This window comes from Anopheles marshallii, chromosome 3, assembly GCF_943734725.1.
Source record: "Anopheles marshallii chromosome 3, idAnoMarsDA_429_01, whole genome shotgun sequence".
NCBI classification, from domain to species: Eukaryota; Metazoa; Arthropoda; class Insecta; order Diptera; family Culicidae; genus Anopheles; species Anopheles marshallii.
In genome coordinates this window covers 43,600,681-43,617,003 of record NC_071327.1, presented here as the reverse complement: position 1 = coordinate 43,617,003, position 16,323 = coordinate 43,600,681, and the positions used below count along the sequence as shown (strand labels likewise).

At 40.5% G+C, this 16,323-nt stretch overlaps 2 protein-coding genes across 2 annotated transcripts in view; both read left to right on the top strand.

Moving 5' to 3' along the window:
* The first annotated feature begins 535 nt into the window (after positions 1-535).
* LOC128714922 (tectonic-like complex member Mks1) lies at positions 536-2,178 on the top strand. Its single transcript, XM_053809804.1, has 4 exons — positions 536-609; positions 675-1,610; positions 1,739-1,892; positions 1,960-2,178. Exons 1-4 carry the CDS (start codon positions 536-538, stop codon positions 2,176-2,178), a joined length of 1,383 nt encoding a protein of 460 aa, XP_053665779.1.
* A 7,311-nt stretch (positions 2,179-9,489) lies between these two features.
* Positions 9,490-16,323, top strand: part of LOC128715713 (uncharacterized) — a 41,795-nt gene continuing 34,961 nt past the window's right edge. Inside the window, exon 1 of the mRNA XM_053810625.1 lies at positions 9,490-9,660. Coding sequence (XP_053666600.1) covers positions 9,518-9,660 — 143 coding nt within the window. The 5' untranslated portion in view covers positions 9,490-9,517. The remainder of the gene's footprint in view (positions 9,661-16,323) is intronic.

Sequence of the window (16,323 nt, the reverse complement as noted above, 5' to 3'; positions counted from 1 at the left end):
GTGATTGGATCAAAACATTTTCCCGGTGATTTCCACGCTTTTGACAGCACGAATATTAATCTGCTCGATATAAATCGTTTTCTAGCACATCAACAATCAACACAGTTGGAATTGTTTGCACGCACTCCGTCCAAATTTGCTTCATGTTAACCCTTGTGATGCGTTTCTTTACTCTCTGTTTACGACCTGCACTCCATCTGCATCAACGCACGAAAGGACGTCGAACGTTGTCCAACAAGTGCGACTGACAAAACATGAGCGGAAAATTATTTTTTTTACATAAATCTGAAAGAAACATTATTCACATCCATCGCAACTTTATCGCCTAATTTTTATGCTTGCGTCGTCTACTCAATAAAATGGTTTATCAATGAAAGCCATATCGCGAATACTTCAACTAGAAACATACAGTTTCCATGGTAACATTACCTGTAAAACAATAATGCTGGGTTAAAATGAAACAACACTCTAGAAGGTTTAATCTATTCGGTAACCGGTAGTGAACGCGCAAGGAGAAATTCGAGAAGCAAGCATTATGTTTTCCGTCCAAAAACAATATAAAACTGGAGTTTATCGCACCAGTGACCCGATATCAAACTTCCGCTGCAGGTTTGTTCCTACCCCAAACCCAAGCGACAGATACGATTACTCAATATCTTTTGCGTGTTCTTCAGATTAACCATCCGCAAAATCCATTCCCTGATCGATGTACCCGTGCTAGAGGGACTTGACCAAAGCGTCGTTGATGCGGTATCGGCCGAAAATGGTACAAATGAAACGCGGATCATTTGCTGGCAGGAGAAAATATTCAGTCACTACGAAAAGGACTATTATCGCATTAGGGAAAATTGCAAAACAGATCATCATAAAAAATATTACCATATGTTGAAATCAGAATCGCATATACCGCAGCTACTGTTTACGTATGTTGACGAAGACAATTACTATCCGGAAGATCAGGACAACCGAAATCGCATGCAGCAACAGCAGCAGCAGTCACTGGGTACGCCTACCAAAACCCAATCAATGTACCTTATGGCTGATTTAGGGCATGAAGTGCTGCTATTCAGCATCATCTGGTGTCCCGATGAAGGAATATTGACAGTGTTTCCAGATTTCAATCATATGACCACCAATCCTTTCTATCACGAAATGCGTGAAACCAACTTGCATATGTACCACTACGCTCTAGAACGTTTGGTTGCGGTAAAATCAGTTCTACCTGTGCCACCGAAACCGTTTATCCTAATAGGTACTTCTCAAGCGATTAGATCACAACCAGTGGATCGTAAAGAACGGTTTGAAATGCCGAAACAACTGCATCGCAATTTATTATTTCTTATGGAACTAGTGTGTGCATCCGATTTCAAGTACGACGGAATACATGTACGTTATCGGTACGAGCTTCCTGCCGACGTAAAGATGGTAAATAAGGACAGTGAGCTATCTGGCAGTACGCATGCATCGAGACAGTTCCATGGTTGTTGGCATTTTGCGCATTGCCACGAACTCTTACTAAACCTTCCGGACACGCAAGAATTCCAGCAGTGCTTGGAAGTGTACTTCGAAGCTATCTCTATCGACGATTGGTGTCGCGAACGATATTTGGGGTAGGTGACTCAACGCCCAGCTGCTGAATGAACGATCTTTACTCGACGAGATACTAGGATTCAGGATTCCGACTTCTCATCGATTGGTCGTGATCTCAACAGCCCATAATTAATTTTATCATTTCCAGCCACTCTCACCTCTCCATACCGTTGCGACATCAAATGTACGAAACTACAATCAACTTTGTGCAGCTGACAAGCACGGGTGCCCTAGCTGATCGCATGGAAACGTATCTCGTTGGCAACCGTCGTCAGGTGGATCTGGCATCATTTTACGGGAAGGTTAAAGTTAAAGCACCTCTTGCCTTGTCTTGTGATATAGTTATATGTATATGATTTTTCTCTACAGGCCAGAGCAACCATACTTAACCGATACGCCAACGAGACAATGTCATCCGGGAAGTTACAGATTCGCTTCCAAATGTTGCGGCAGCACCAACCGAGGATTATAAATGATGGTTACTTCAAAACTACGCGAAAAACGAAAAACATTACACTGAAGGAGCTAATCAAATCTTATAGTACGGCACGGGAGCGATTGGAAGAATTTGTAGATTTGAATTACTAGCGATGTATTGAAAGCATTTTTAGTATGGGATGGGATTAGCTTTACTTACGTAAAGGGTCGGAAAATAACAGCATACCCTGCCGGCAATATAATACAATTTATGGTATAAACACTGTGACAATTGTATTAACAAAAAAAAGTTTATCATCCGGATGGTTCCATACACAGCTTGTTCGCGTGAACAGAATGCTTTCCGCGCAGCAGTAGTTTGCCAAAACCAGACAACAGAAAACGATATGCCGCGCGGCACAAAGAAATAACGGTAGCAGACGTCTTCTTCGTCACATGTTACCGATCGGCAAGAGTTTCATTTCGTAGCATTTTTTCCTATGGAATTTCAATCAAACGCACACAAAATGTAGAATTTCCACCCGTCCGTACCGTGCTACGGCGCGTTTCTCTGTTTTTTTTTGCCTCTTCCATACAGCAAGAGGTTATACGGATGTGAAAAGAGAAGCGGGAAGCGTTGCGAGGGAAGGGAAGCTTACTCTACTCTGCCACTTCCATTACACACCCCTCTAGCACTGATGAGCAAGTGGGAAAGAAAATTAGTTCCCTTCATCTCACCTTTGCAATTGCGACGTTGCCGTGATTTCTCGTGGCTGGCTACGCTAAATCGCGCTATCCTGTGTTTTCGCGCTGTTTCATTTCATACAGCTATCGCACACTATTGCACGCAGCAGTCCGGCTGTCTTATCGGGCTCTTTTCCACTCTTGGTTGCTGCCGATGCGTTGGTTTCAGGTTTTCTTCAGTCCATTATACCTTATGCATTGACATGTACGGCTTACAAACCCACACAAACATTCAACGCTCTCGCCGAGTAGCACACGCAAGAACGATGGACACACATAAAAAGAAAACAGCCAGCAGTAGAATGAAGAGCAAGAACTGTACCAACAAGCCGCCGCACGGAGGAATTTGCTAAAAATATATTCACAATCCACGGGACGAGTTTGTTGCTCGAGACATGTGCGTGTGAAGCTGGTGGCACTGTTCAGCGCTCATGCAAGTTGTCTCTAAGTGTATGATGATGGTAGCGTAGAAATGCTGCTCGATAGCAACGGTGTGTGTTGTTTTGTAGACGATTATTACGACGACGGCCAGCAGCAGCCATTGCACCTGTTTGGGGTTCAAATAAAAGCTGACTTTAATTGATCGACTCTCGGTGGGGGGATACGCGACACAGCAGTTTTTTTTGCCACTTCCCGCCACGCTACAATTCCCCATGACTAATGCGCATACTTGGCCGGGGTCTGGGAACAAATCAATATTACAGATTTAATTTCTGCCCAGACCATACTTCCCGTTTATTTTTTGTCTCATTTACTCTTCTAATCGAACTTTACATTTTAGTGTTAGAAACGCTGTGCATGGGGCACAGATATATTTTTACATTCTCTACGTACATTATACATTCTATGTCACCCAACTCTAAGCTCATTTACAGTGTATCAGTATAAAGCACTAGACTAGAGAGCATAGAGCACTAAAACACTTGCTGGACTAAATTATTGGCAAACTATGAGCTTTGTATTTTTTTCACTGTAATTGTTTTGCATTCAATATACAACTATTTATGACTATTGAATACAATAAGAAACAAAACTAATGTGCCAGTGTTATCTTTTAATTGCTCACCCTTTGTTCAAACAACTTGAGCAGCATTTCTTTCTTCTTTTGTTTTTGTTTTGTACAAGTTTAAAGTACTTTGAATTAGTAGATAAAACGCGATAACACGCTGTTCGGTTTTGAAATTTTTACATACAAGCATTAGGAATAAGGGAAGGACTTCTGACGCAGTCTGTCAGCCAGATAAGAAAAGTCTCGGAAGACTAGAACAAACCAACGAAGCGGTAGGCTAGTAACGTGTAAGAGCAAGCGAGACAGAGGCGATAGTAATTTCTCGTGGAGTGGAAGAGCAGCAGCATCCTCAAAACGATGAAGAAATCCATCACCGTGGGAGATGTGTGACAGATATATTGAAGCGGTGCTGGGCAATAGAGCGAGAGAGCACTTAGGAAAGGTCACGCGATGCCCGATATAGGATATTTTGTTGTTCCCGCAACGCAAACCGCGAAATAATAAGCAAAGAACCAAGCATTAATGACGAAAAGCATCCGGGTGGACGCGGTGGAAAGGACGTGAGCGAATCTCCGGGCGACGCGCGGCCCTACGCATGTCATTGCCACGTAATGGAACAATATTCGTTCGACAAACAAACCGTACGTACGAGTGGTCTGCTAGAAGAGGAAAGCACCAGTAGCGCCAGCAAGAGAAAACAACAAAGTCCATACGACCTGCAAAAGATGGCGACGATCGGGTGATGAAACTAAAATACAGGCGCTGCGCGTCTACGGCCGGAATCGATCTTAAAGCTGATTAAAGTTGTGACGTTTTGCGCTGCCCACTTCGCACCGCTTCCGCGCCCCTTGTTCCGGGATGTTTGCGCTGTTGTTATTCCCATTTGTACGAAGCGAGCCATGCGTGAAGGATGTGGATGAAGTTATAGCAGCGGGCGGTTGTTGGGGTGTGTGATTAAATTTGCGTATTGCGTATCGACCGGAATGTTGGCGGAAAACGGGGTTGGGGTGCGATGGGATGGCTGTTTATATTTGGCATTCACCCCGCTGCTGTCCGGTTCTTGTCTTACTGGCCCGTGTCCCTGAATTTGTACATCTCCTAAACACAGCAGACTTTTTTCTGTGTTGTTTGCACCATTTTCACCTACATAAAGTGTGGAAACGCCGTGGGGACCATATTGCTACAATTGTATTTTATGCTGCGTGCTCTCGCTCGCACTTGCAGGGAATGGGTTGTAAAAGAAATATGTCTTTAGCATAAGTGAAAGAATCAGAATCGGTCGTGTATCAGAAAAATAAAACAATTACAGTATATCAATCTACAGAAGTTGTTTAATTTGACTTCTTGTGCGCACTTTTCACGTATAATGTTTGTGTATGTATAAAGAATTCCGCATAAAAGCATAAAAGCTTGGTGAAAAGAATTTACGCAGCCAAACTCAGTAGTCGAGGGAAAAAAGAAATGCGTTGCTTCGATAAATTTACATTGCCTGCCCACAAAGCACAAAAACCCATGAGTCTCGAAGGTGTAGCATCATCTTATGGGCTGTTACACTTCCCATGGTGTATTTTTTGTGCTTCACATTAGTGCGATTTTTTTGTGCTTCTGAACCGCGAATTTGTAAGCCAACAGCATTGGTATGAGTGCGGCCGCTCAATTTCATGTTTTATTATGTAGCATAATATCAGCCATTTCGCATTGTCGACGTTTACGCTGCACAGACCAGACGTGTTCTCGTTGTTTGTGTGGTATATTGGGTGGTATCGTGCGCGTTTTGTTGAACATAGCTATGTGTGTGAAATTGTTCAAAGCTTTTCATAAGACACAAAATTATTAAAAAGCAAATAAAAATGTTAAGCCATATTTGAATAGTCGAGAAAAGTACAATTTCATCAGTGGAACAACTGCAGCGGAAACGTTAACAGGCCGAATCGTAACGGCACCAACACACATACGAAACAAGTAATACGAAGAACGGTTTGGTAGTGTGTGTGTGCTGTTTCGCTGAAGGCGCAGGTTAAAGATGAAGTTGGTAGAGAGAAGAAACTTTACGTACGCATATGGGACGCAGAGAGATAGGAGCGGTATAACGATTGTGTGTGTTTCAATACGAGAGGATCCGGAAGAGAAGAAGGTGCGATCAACATACAGCCATGAACGTCTTTGACGGTGCGTGTGCGTTCCGTTGCTGAAACGAGGACAATTCCGGACTAGCAGCACTGAGTGCTCCGTGTTGGCGAATTATACGGAGCGCCCCAGCTAGGCAGATTTCCAGAATCGAGTGTAAGCGTGTGTGCGGGTATGCTGCTCAAGTGCATGGGTAGTGGTAGTAGTGTGGTACGTACGAAACCGAGCGCGTGTGGGTAATACGTGCTACGCGAGAGAGAGAGTGCGGCCAAGTGTGTTTCACGGGAAAAGAAAATGGCCGCTGTCGCGTGTGCAGCACCAGTTCTGTAGTGCTCCTGCATAAATCGTTCAATTTCGTGCGGTAAAGACTTTTTTCGGGAATTCATTTGTGCTCTTCCGGTACCTTAAAGGGTGTCGATTGATGTGGTGATTTCATATTGGCGCTGAGGCGGCTAGCAAAGACAGTACGAGCGAAAATTGCAGAATCCTACCGTCATCATCATCATTTGTCAGCGCCGCCACAGCCGTCCACCGTCGTTGTCTTGTTCGTTTGGAAGTGGTGGCCGTTATGTCGTGCGGTGCCTGAAACTGCCCAGCTCCCCAGAAGAGCAGAATTAGGCTACCCCTTAAAGTGATTCGCAACGAAAAGAAGTTACTTAGGACATCCTGTGCTTGAATGAATTGGGGACCAGCACTATCCATCAAATGGTGGTGTTCCATGGATCCCGGGGGCCGTCGTCCAATTCTTCGCGTTGTGGTTGGTGGCTATTGAGTGAGTGATCATCAGTAAGCGGATGCCATCTTCCAGATGTTGCGACAATATTTCAACCCAGTTGTTGGGGGATATGAGTGATCCTTCTCATCCAACATGACATGTGCTTATTCCGGATATGGAACGGGAATTGCGCCAGCAAAAATTAGGTTTCGCCTTTACCCCGTACCGCCGCTAGTTCCGCGAAACCAACAACGGTGTACGTGCCTTCCACCTTATTGCTCTGTGGCCCACAAAATAAGTTGTATGAAGAAATCGAAAGCTTCTTCTGGTGTTTGGCGACCAGGTGTATGTGTGAATTGTGAATGTGCGTTTTCTAATTTCAAGGCTAACGATGTCAAGTAACTTCGGTGATGCATTGCATATTGGAATGTAAGGTGTGCGTGTGTATGTGCTTTAGTAGTCTAAGCCACCCGGATTTTCAATTTTACATGGTATCGTTTTCATCCCAAAGTAGGTTGGAGCATTAAATGTCAAATGCAAAGGTGCAACGTTCCATGATTATGTCCTGGGTGGTTGTCTGAAGAATATCCTTTAGTGAAGATGTGATGTGATAATTTTCATATCTCTCATCTCAGTTTAGTAAGATGCACAGTAGGTGGATTTGTGTTTTCCTGAAGTTTATAGCTATTTTTTTTCATTCCTTTGGAAGGTTATATTGTAAGCTATCCGAGATCCTATCCGTGTTAACCTCGTCATGAAACATCTTTTCCGCTTGCGTTCCGTTGTGGAACATGTTCGTGTAATTGTGATACAGAGTTTTAATTAAATCAATGGATTAGACAGCTTAGGGTTCTTTTTCCTAAAATGATGTACATCGCCGTGCTATTACCCTGTTTGTCATAGAGATTACGAGAACACATAAAGTTCATTTATTGATTATTCCGGTCGACGCCGTGGAGGAGCAGAGAAGTTGGAGCTTGTCTTCTTCTGGACTGTGGCAGGAAGAAGCCCTATTTTGCTCTATTTTTTTTTAGTCTCTAGGCATTGTGCATAACTCCCCTAGACCAAGGCGGAGGCGGTGGCTCCGTTAACTACTTAGCCAACGCTGATGCAGGGTGTGTCTCACATTTTCCAAGCAATATTTTCTAATCTTTGCTCTTCTTCTTTGCTCATCGCACAAGAAGGTTTGGAACATTAAATTGATTCTCTGCATCTTTCTCTCTCGATGCGCCTCTCTCTTTTACTCGTGCTCTCCGCAAGCTCCGCGTTTCTTCTTCTTCGCCACCCAGATTCGATCGAAATGTGTAAATGATGGCTCTATATAACTCGATGTTGAAAGTATCAGGAAGAATATTGAAGAATTGCAGTTGATTGCAAGATATGACATGAAATGAAAAGCGATTTATATGCAGAGTTTTTAAACCAAGTACGACGATACGCTGCAACATAATTAAAATCCAGAATCTTTTCCGCTTGTGGAATATCCTTAGTCATTTATCAAACCTTCAATGTGCATAACTTCAATTGCTCACCACGAGAAGGAGATTGCATCACTGGAAAAATGGAAACGATATGTAAGGTTTGTGCGTGTAAACGGGCTTAGCTCATGACGAAAGTGTTTGAATTCAATCTTGAATGAATGCTGGAGAGAAAATGCTGGAATGAAGTAGGCGTAGATTAGAGTTGGAAATTTTCTCGACCGCTCTATTTGCCATGGGATCTTGTAAGGATGTAGGCAAGCGGACAGTGTTGTGCCGGTTTAATGAAATTATGAATCGGTGCTCTGATTCTAGTGCTATGCGTGGATATGCGCCGTGTGGTAGTGTTTCGCTGTGGTCAGTGTAGTTTAACTTTCTTTGTTGTTGCCAACTTCTTCTTTCAGTCATGTGCAAATGTATGAGAAACATCTAACTTTTTTTTTCATTCATTGTTACTAATGCCATAAAAATAAAGGGGGAAAGCATCTCGATAGTTTTGAAAATAAATGTGTATATGTGTGTGTTTAGTTCAATGCTGATATTATTACGGAGAGCTTAAATTTACAGCTTTGCTGTAGCTAAGTGCATTTTGAAATAAGAGCCTTGTCGAAGTGTGTGAATTGTGGTACGAAAATTGTGCATTTTATGTTTGCCAGAAATGTGTGTACATGGAAGGGCAAAATAAAGGGAAGATTTCGGTAAAGTGTGTCACAATAAAAATCGAGTTCCGTAGGTATTATAATTCAGCAATTTCGCACCACAGTGTAGTTTGGAATGGAGCAGCGGCAACCAGTAGAAGAGAAAAAATAGCAACGCATACTAGTGTACTGTTATACTAAAAGATGGTATGTTAAGTGAGCAAATATTAAGAAGAAGAAAGCCTCTATATGTGCAGTGCATCGTCGAGTACAGCAAGCCAAGCAGCAGAAAGAAGAAAAAAAAGTTCGAGTAAAAAATCAAGTAGCTTGTGTGGCAGCAAACAGCAGGAGCATTGTGTTTCCTTTCACCCACCCGTATTAGTGTAGTTGTGCACGGTCGCACACGCACACACACACATCGGTGGTACGTATCCCTAAAGTGAAAATCAAGGGGGAAGGTGAAGGACCACAACGTGTTGTGCTGCACACTGCTGTGTGTGAAGGAAATAGTCGCATTTTTCGGTTTTCGCCACCCGCTAGCCTACTGCCTACCCGCTAGCCTGCTGCCTTCCTGCCTGATCTTCTGGTTTCTGTCTCGACGACAGCAGCGAGTCCAAGCAATCGTGGTGTGTATCTTGTGTATTAGAAGCACACCATTACCGTTGCGGTCGCCCTTGCAAGTGTGAGTTAGTGTGTGCGTGTGTGTAGTGTGCGTGTGTGTGTGTGCATGTGCTGCGTCCGGTGCAGTAATTTTGCGAGCGAGATCGAAACGATGCGCTGAAGATATTATCGGCATGAGATGGAAGCAGCCACCATTCGTTCAATGCAGCAGGTCGGGCCAACCGGACAACGGGCCGACTCTGGCCCATCGCCTCAGCCGCCGCCGCCTGGAATGTCGTATCAGCAGCGCGTTCAAACTGCGACCGCTGCTCAAATTCATCGGTAAGACTACGCATAGTGTGTGTGTTTTTTTAACACATCTAAAGGGATGAATATTGTTCAATCGATGTTGGGTGACTTATGCTGGAATTCATTGAAGCGGGAAAAGAAGTAGCGGTTTCTTACTTACTTGTGTAAAAATTAAGCACACACATCATTACAGGGTTTAACAAGCCACTTTTCCTTTTCAATGGCATACTTCGCCGGTCTTGCAATACATTTCGTATCCTATGAAGTATTTCCTCTTGTTCAAAATGTAAATATGCTGGCTTGATATGATTTTCGCATCGGTTGCTTTAGCTTTTTCACTGGGATTTCAAGCTGCAAACGCTTCCGAACGGAATGTGTTCATGTTTGTGTGTGTATATGCACTTTTGTCAAACCGAATTCGAATGACATGTAAACAAACCAACTTTGAAGATGGTAGTTTTAGTAAAATAGTGATATATTTCGAATAATATACATTAAAAAAATAAATTTGTTGCAACATGCGTGAAAAAGTAGTTAAAATCGATATTGAAAATATTTTTTGAATATTGGAGCCTAGTTCGCTGATACAGGCAGTCCCCGAGATATGCTATTATAGCGGATCGTAATAAACCCGGGAAAAATATAATAATATAAAAGGAACCGCATATCTCGGGGACTGCCTGTACTTCAATTCAATTAACAAATTTTGCTTTATAAACCAAACCAACTTCGTGTGATTAAAAACGTAACTGTTGGAAAAGGGATTTGAACATAAATGGGATGCGGTCGTATCTGTCCTGTTCTTCTTCTTCTTCTTCTTTGGTGGTAGGGTTTTATATTCCTATGTTTATAAGGACTGATTCCTTAATCTGTCCTGTTCAAAAAATTAAAAATCTAAAAATCTAAAATATCCAGTAATTGTAAAATCAGCCAGATGGGGAATTTGAAATTTGGTAAAAGCTTCGGTATAATTTGATGATTTAAGAACCTGCTAAGATTAATAGCACCAGTAGACCAATCGTTAATAGGGATGTGTGACGTTGGTCAATACTTTAGGATTGGGAATTGAAAACAGTAACATCGAAGTGCTTTTCTAACGGAGCACAGCGAAGATCGTCCATTAAAGGTCCCTAGAAGAATCTGCGAGAGTTGCCAATGTCAAGGAAATAGTGTTTGCAGTAGAAGATAAAATAAATTCTCCTCTACTGAAGACATTTTGAAGGGGTTGAAACCATGGGATGTTATGTACCCAAATATGGGGCAAATCGTACTAAAAGTAAAAAAACTTAAGCTTTTAGCCTGTAGCTGTCCAATAATACGGGTACTGGGCTGTATCATTCTGTACAGATTCGTAAAGGAAAGGACATAGCATTTTGACATAAAGAATTACACAAGGGATCATTGTCGCGGAATTACAATTTGAGAAAAATCGAATAAAGTTTATAAATTTAGTAGTAAATTTAGTTTATTCAAAGCAATATATAAGTCTAATTAATAAAATAATCCTTTTTTAGTTGCTTTCTTTAAAAAAAAAATTGCTTACATTTTTCGCACACGGGAAACATGGCCTAACCTGGCTCTGACCAGTTAGCAAAATTCTTTGTTTTGACATGTTTTTAGCTGTTTTTTATTTATTCAACAAAAACGGCCAGACCGTATTGCTTACAACTAGCTCAATTTAAGATACAATTCACATATGTTTGAAGACATTTCCTGCTCTAAACAGCAAAAGGTAACCTTTATCATGGGTGTACTCGGTCGGTTTAGCTGTTTTCAATTGGAAAACAATCTAATCCTTGTTTCCTAGGCTTAACTTGGTTTGTTATTTGTATGACGAGCTGTAATCGGATAAGCCTGGAAACGTCAAAACGCATACAAAAAACTGGCTTTGAGTATGATTCCTGCCTATCTTAGCAATACTTTCATATAAATTGTAAGGAAGTTCACTCACAACAAGGGTGCTGTTTTATGTGTCTTTGACGTTTTTAAATAATTTCTTAGTACAAATTTATTGAAGAATGTTCTTCTTCATCGGCACAACAACCTCAAGAGTCCTGTCATTCCTGTCTTTCTTTGACTTTATATACCCGCAGCTGGATCCTGCGTACGGGGAAATGGTTCGGATGTGGTTTTGGACCGGTTCTGTCGTGTGAAGACCGGTACCGCTATCAAATACGTCACAAGGCAGTCCAACTCAAGAATATGGCCATCCGAAAAATTTCCACGATATAAGGGGTGTGATCATTAAAAACTTATACAAAGACATAGATAGAAAGCTTTATATGAAATGAATTGTATTAGCCTAATTATACCTTTCAAACTTCAAACTGGGCCATATTGGTAGAAACTACCGTAGCTGGGGGCCAATAACTCAGTAACTTGGGGGGCATTTACACTGACACTGCGCTCGAGATTTTTCCTTACATTATATGGGCCTTTTAATTTAATTAATTAAAACGATCATTACTATTTAAAAGGTAAGGAAATATTGTAAATTTATTTCAACTAGCCAGAAAATGTAAAATTTAAACTTTAGTAATAGCGTCGCAGGTCGCGCTGGCCATAATTTAGGGACCAATAGATTTCATAGGAGATCAATAGATTTCAGCCGGATTTAGCTATGACAGATGTGTATGACAGATGGATGTGTGATGTGTATGGTTGTATACTTTTGCGTACAACATCGTTGCAAGAAGAGTAAACGATAACCAAAAACAGACAGCAAAACTTATTTTCTGCAGATTTGAGACAGAAATTCCTGGGTGTTGGTTTAAAAGCAGTGTACAGTCTTTTCCCGAGTTACGCGAATAATGCGTGCCAGCGCACGCAACTCGAATTCGCTTTATAATATCGTTTATATTTAGTGTTCAGTGATCGATCGACTTCTTTTCACGTTACGAAGCACATTGTTAATTGATATTGTTACTTTTATTTCGTCCTTTAATTTTCGACAATTAAAGTAAATTTTTACCTGCATTAGGGTTTTTTTTTTATATTCAAAAGTAACGAAATTCTGTTTGAAAATTTGATATTTGACTAATTAAAAATTAAATTCTACGTTACTGTATTAAATTAAATTATTAAAGTCCGGTATTAAATTACCGGAACTGTAAATCATTAGAGATTCGCGTATCTCGAATTCGTGTAACTCGAGAAATGACTGTGCTACAAATGTGATAATACGGTAACTATAATTTAACTTGAAGGAATGAAAGTTTAAAAAAAAAAATTAAACATATCTTTTGTCTAATAAATAGTGCCTTACTATTGTCTTTTAGAAAGAGCCCGTACCATAATGAAAGGTTATCCCTATACATGGATGTATGATTCGATTAGGCTTAACTTTTGTGACAAACATTCAGAAGGACGAATCAATCCAGGAGCTAGTATGATCCCTCTTATATTGCGAATGGTTCTGTTTGTGAGCAATTCTATAGAATGATAGGCTAACTTTCCAGAAAAATGGGCACAAAAACCTTTAAATTTGTATTAAATAGGGCTTAAAATAGCATAAAACAGAACAAACTGTAAGCTTTGCATTGTGGGGTCTGTCTGTGGTGTGTGTTTGATCAAGCAGAGGGGCTTGGCTAAATATAAATATTACTATGTTTTCTGAACCAAAAATCAATTTTGGACAATATAGCCATAGACCGCAGAGGCTCCATAAGATGAATTTCTGGTTTGGTAAGCGGGATAGAGGTGTCCGTTCCCATTCGTGGTTCGGAGGTGAAAACTGTTTTTCAACTGAAATGAATGAAATTTAATAAATCATAGTAATAATATGTTGATACATAAGAATTGTGATATTTATAAAACCTTTTGATAATAATGATTATGGCAATTGTAACTACAAAGGATATGAGAGTATGTGGATTAAATCACAATTTGATTTTATGGTTTAATCTTTTTCCATTGGAGTTATGTACAAAATTTTAAAATTTTGTGTTTCGGAAAATTGTACGGTAACTATAAGGTTTCTTTTCTGCAGGTTAATTAATTAATTGATTAATGTTAATATAGGATCTGATTGCAAAAAATATTCATGAGCAGCAGTATGGAATAATGGATCATCATTGATAAGCTTGATGGCACTTGTCTTGAATATAATTTTAAGTGACAGGAGCTAGGGTATAAAACTAAGTATGCGAAAGAATACAATCTCTTTCTGCGTTCTGAACTCTACCAGCAAATATTCTTTTTCGCCGATATTCTGCTAACAATCCTTGTTGTCCAAATAAAAAATCGGTTTAAGAATACAACAGTTACGAAAACAATTCCGATCTGGACTGTGCACCTATTGTGCACCACCTAAGTATGCTTATGTGCAGTATTCTGACATTATGGTGAATCATATTATGAGACCAATGTGATCATCATTACCACAATAAAGGCTGTATTTGAGTATTTACTCTGCATATACTAATGTTTTTTGTTTAGGTATACTTGAATTAAGAGGTCATAATAACGAATTAAGAGTTCATGACTACCATATAATGACCTACTTACTTATTTGGGACTACAATCGCTTGGCGGGGGTTTGTTGTACAAGTCCTCTAAATCGCTTACGGTCGTTTAATCCATGATTTCGATCATTCTCGCAGATGTATTAGCGCCACATCTTTATGTCATTTAGTTTGGGCCTGCCTCCTCTGGTCCCATGTGGATAACCCAAAAGAACTTTAATGGGTCAGTCGTCCGGTGTCACGTTCATAGTATGATCGGCCCATAGGTGGCTGCTGAGGCTAATTCGCTGTATGATCGTGAGTTCTGTACGATAATGAGTAGAACTCCTCGTCTCCATTGTTTGTCTCCACGGAACTCTCCTCTCGAACATGGCTAAGAGGTTATCGTCAGTTTGAAGTGGAGTTCTTGTCGCAGAATCGTATGCCATTATTGAGACTATATTATTTTCATATGGTCTCAGTATAGTCATATAGTTCGACCATCGTGGCAGATACGTTCAACGAAGTAGTTTTCCTAAATTATAGAGTGTTCGGTTGGATGTCAACACGTAGCCTGTATCTCATCATCGATATAGTTGTCGGTGCTGATCCTGACCTTTGATCCAAGATAAGTGAAATTTTGGATGACTTCAAAAGTGCGATTACCTATCTGTATATCACTTCTGCGTTAGTCGGAATTTGTTAGGAGGAGCTCTAGGGTTTCATCGTCATTTTGGTTTTTGCGACTCGCGGCTTTTCACCGTCTGTTCGGTCCCCTTATAATAATCCGCTACTTAGATGAACCGTATTCTAATGATGCCTCTTCTAAAGGAGCTCTTCTGCTTTATTGCCACAAGAACCTCAAGAGTATTCTCGCCATTTCTGGCTTCTTTTGACGTTATTTACCCGTAGCCGGATAGTCGGTCCTATGCACAGAGGTTTATTCCGGATGGAATTTTGTACTGGTCCTGCCATGTGAAGACCGGCGCCAATACCAATTCACCACCGGACTGCCCCAAAAAGGAGCTCATTGCATCTTAACGTTTAACTCTGGCTATGTTATCGTAGCAGCCTTGATCAAGAAATGGAAAGAGTAGAGCTTTAATGATCGAGCATCGTAAAGATCTGATTGATAGTTGATCTCTCTCTCTTTGATAGCTTCTAACCATCGCTTCTACGAAGTGGGCAAGTCGATCTTATAGCATTAGGAGGATTGTAGATTGTAGGGGACTTTCAACACCTTAATACTCCTTTAACTGCGGCATACCTCAGTGTTAATTTGATTAATTAAGTTTTCGAGTGCTGCATCTTCATTCTTAATCAGCCGTGTCGAAACCTGCAGGAATCATAATTCTTGAAATTTAGGAAGGACTTTCGGGCCTCGTCAATTCTAGGGGGCAGTAGTATGATGTCATCTTTTAGTGGAGCGTTTTGTTGTGTATGTACAATAGCTTATAAGAATATGTTTTACCACCCACCAATATAGGGGCAGATCATACTATAAATTAGCTTAAGCTTAAGCTTTTAGCCTGGATCTGTCCAATAATGCAGGAACCGGGATGTATCATTCTGTACAGATTCGTAAAGGCCATAGAATTTTGACAAAAAATGAAACAAGGGATCATTGTCGCGAAATTACAATTTGAGAAAAATCGATTAAAGTTCATAAATTTAATTTTTAATTGTGAATTGTTTAATTTAATGTGAAAAAATATATAAGTTTGATAATTTAACCTTTAACCTTTTTTAGTTGTTTTCGTAAAAAACATTGTTTACATTTTTCGCACACGAGAAACATGGCCTAACCTGGCTTAGATCAGCTTGCAAAATTCTTTGTTATGACCTTTGTCGAGCTTGGGTTAGCTGCTTTCATTAGGAAAACAATCTAATCCTTGTTTGCTAGGCTTAACTTGGCTTGTTATTTGTATGGTGTGCTGTAAGCCGATAAGCCTGGAAACGTCAAAACGCATACAAAAAAACTGGCTTAGAATATGATTCCGGCCATAGTCAGTTCTTAGTTTTGGGGTCTTAGCCCATACGATATTCGATCAACGATCATCATTGTATAAAACTAAGCTTCAATCCTTGTGATCAATTTTCAATCGTCAATTTATAACTATTTTAAAAGACTTTTACACGATTTTTTTGTTCAATTGTTTAATTTTTTTAATTTTTACTTGTTGTATACCTACCTCAGACCTAGTGGTGGTGTATTTGGCAACGACACCGATCTTCACTCGACAGAACCGATCAA

What these genes read in the sequence shown, in the direction of transcription:
- LOC128714922 (XM_053809804.1), top strand. Translation starts at nt 536, where the DNA reads ATGTTTTCCGTCCAAAAACAATATAAAACTGGAGTTTATCGCACCAGT. An exon ending in ATATCAAACTTCCGCTGCAG is followed by an intron (nt 610 to 674) that starts GTTTGTTCCTAC and finishes CGTGTTCTTCAG; the next exon opens with ATTAACCATCCGCAAAATCC. An exon ending in TGGCATCATTTTACGGGAAG is followed by an intron (nt 1,893 to 1,959) that starts GTTAAAGTTAAA and finishes TTTTCTCTACAG; the next exon opens with GCCAGAGCAACCATACTTAA.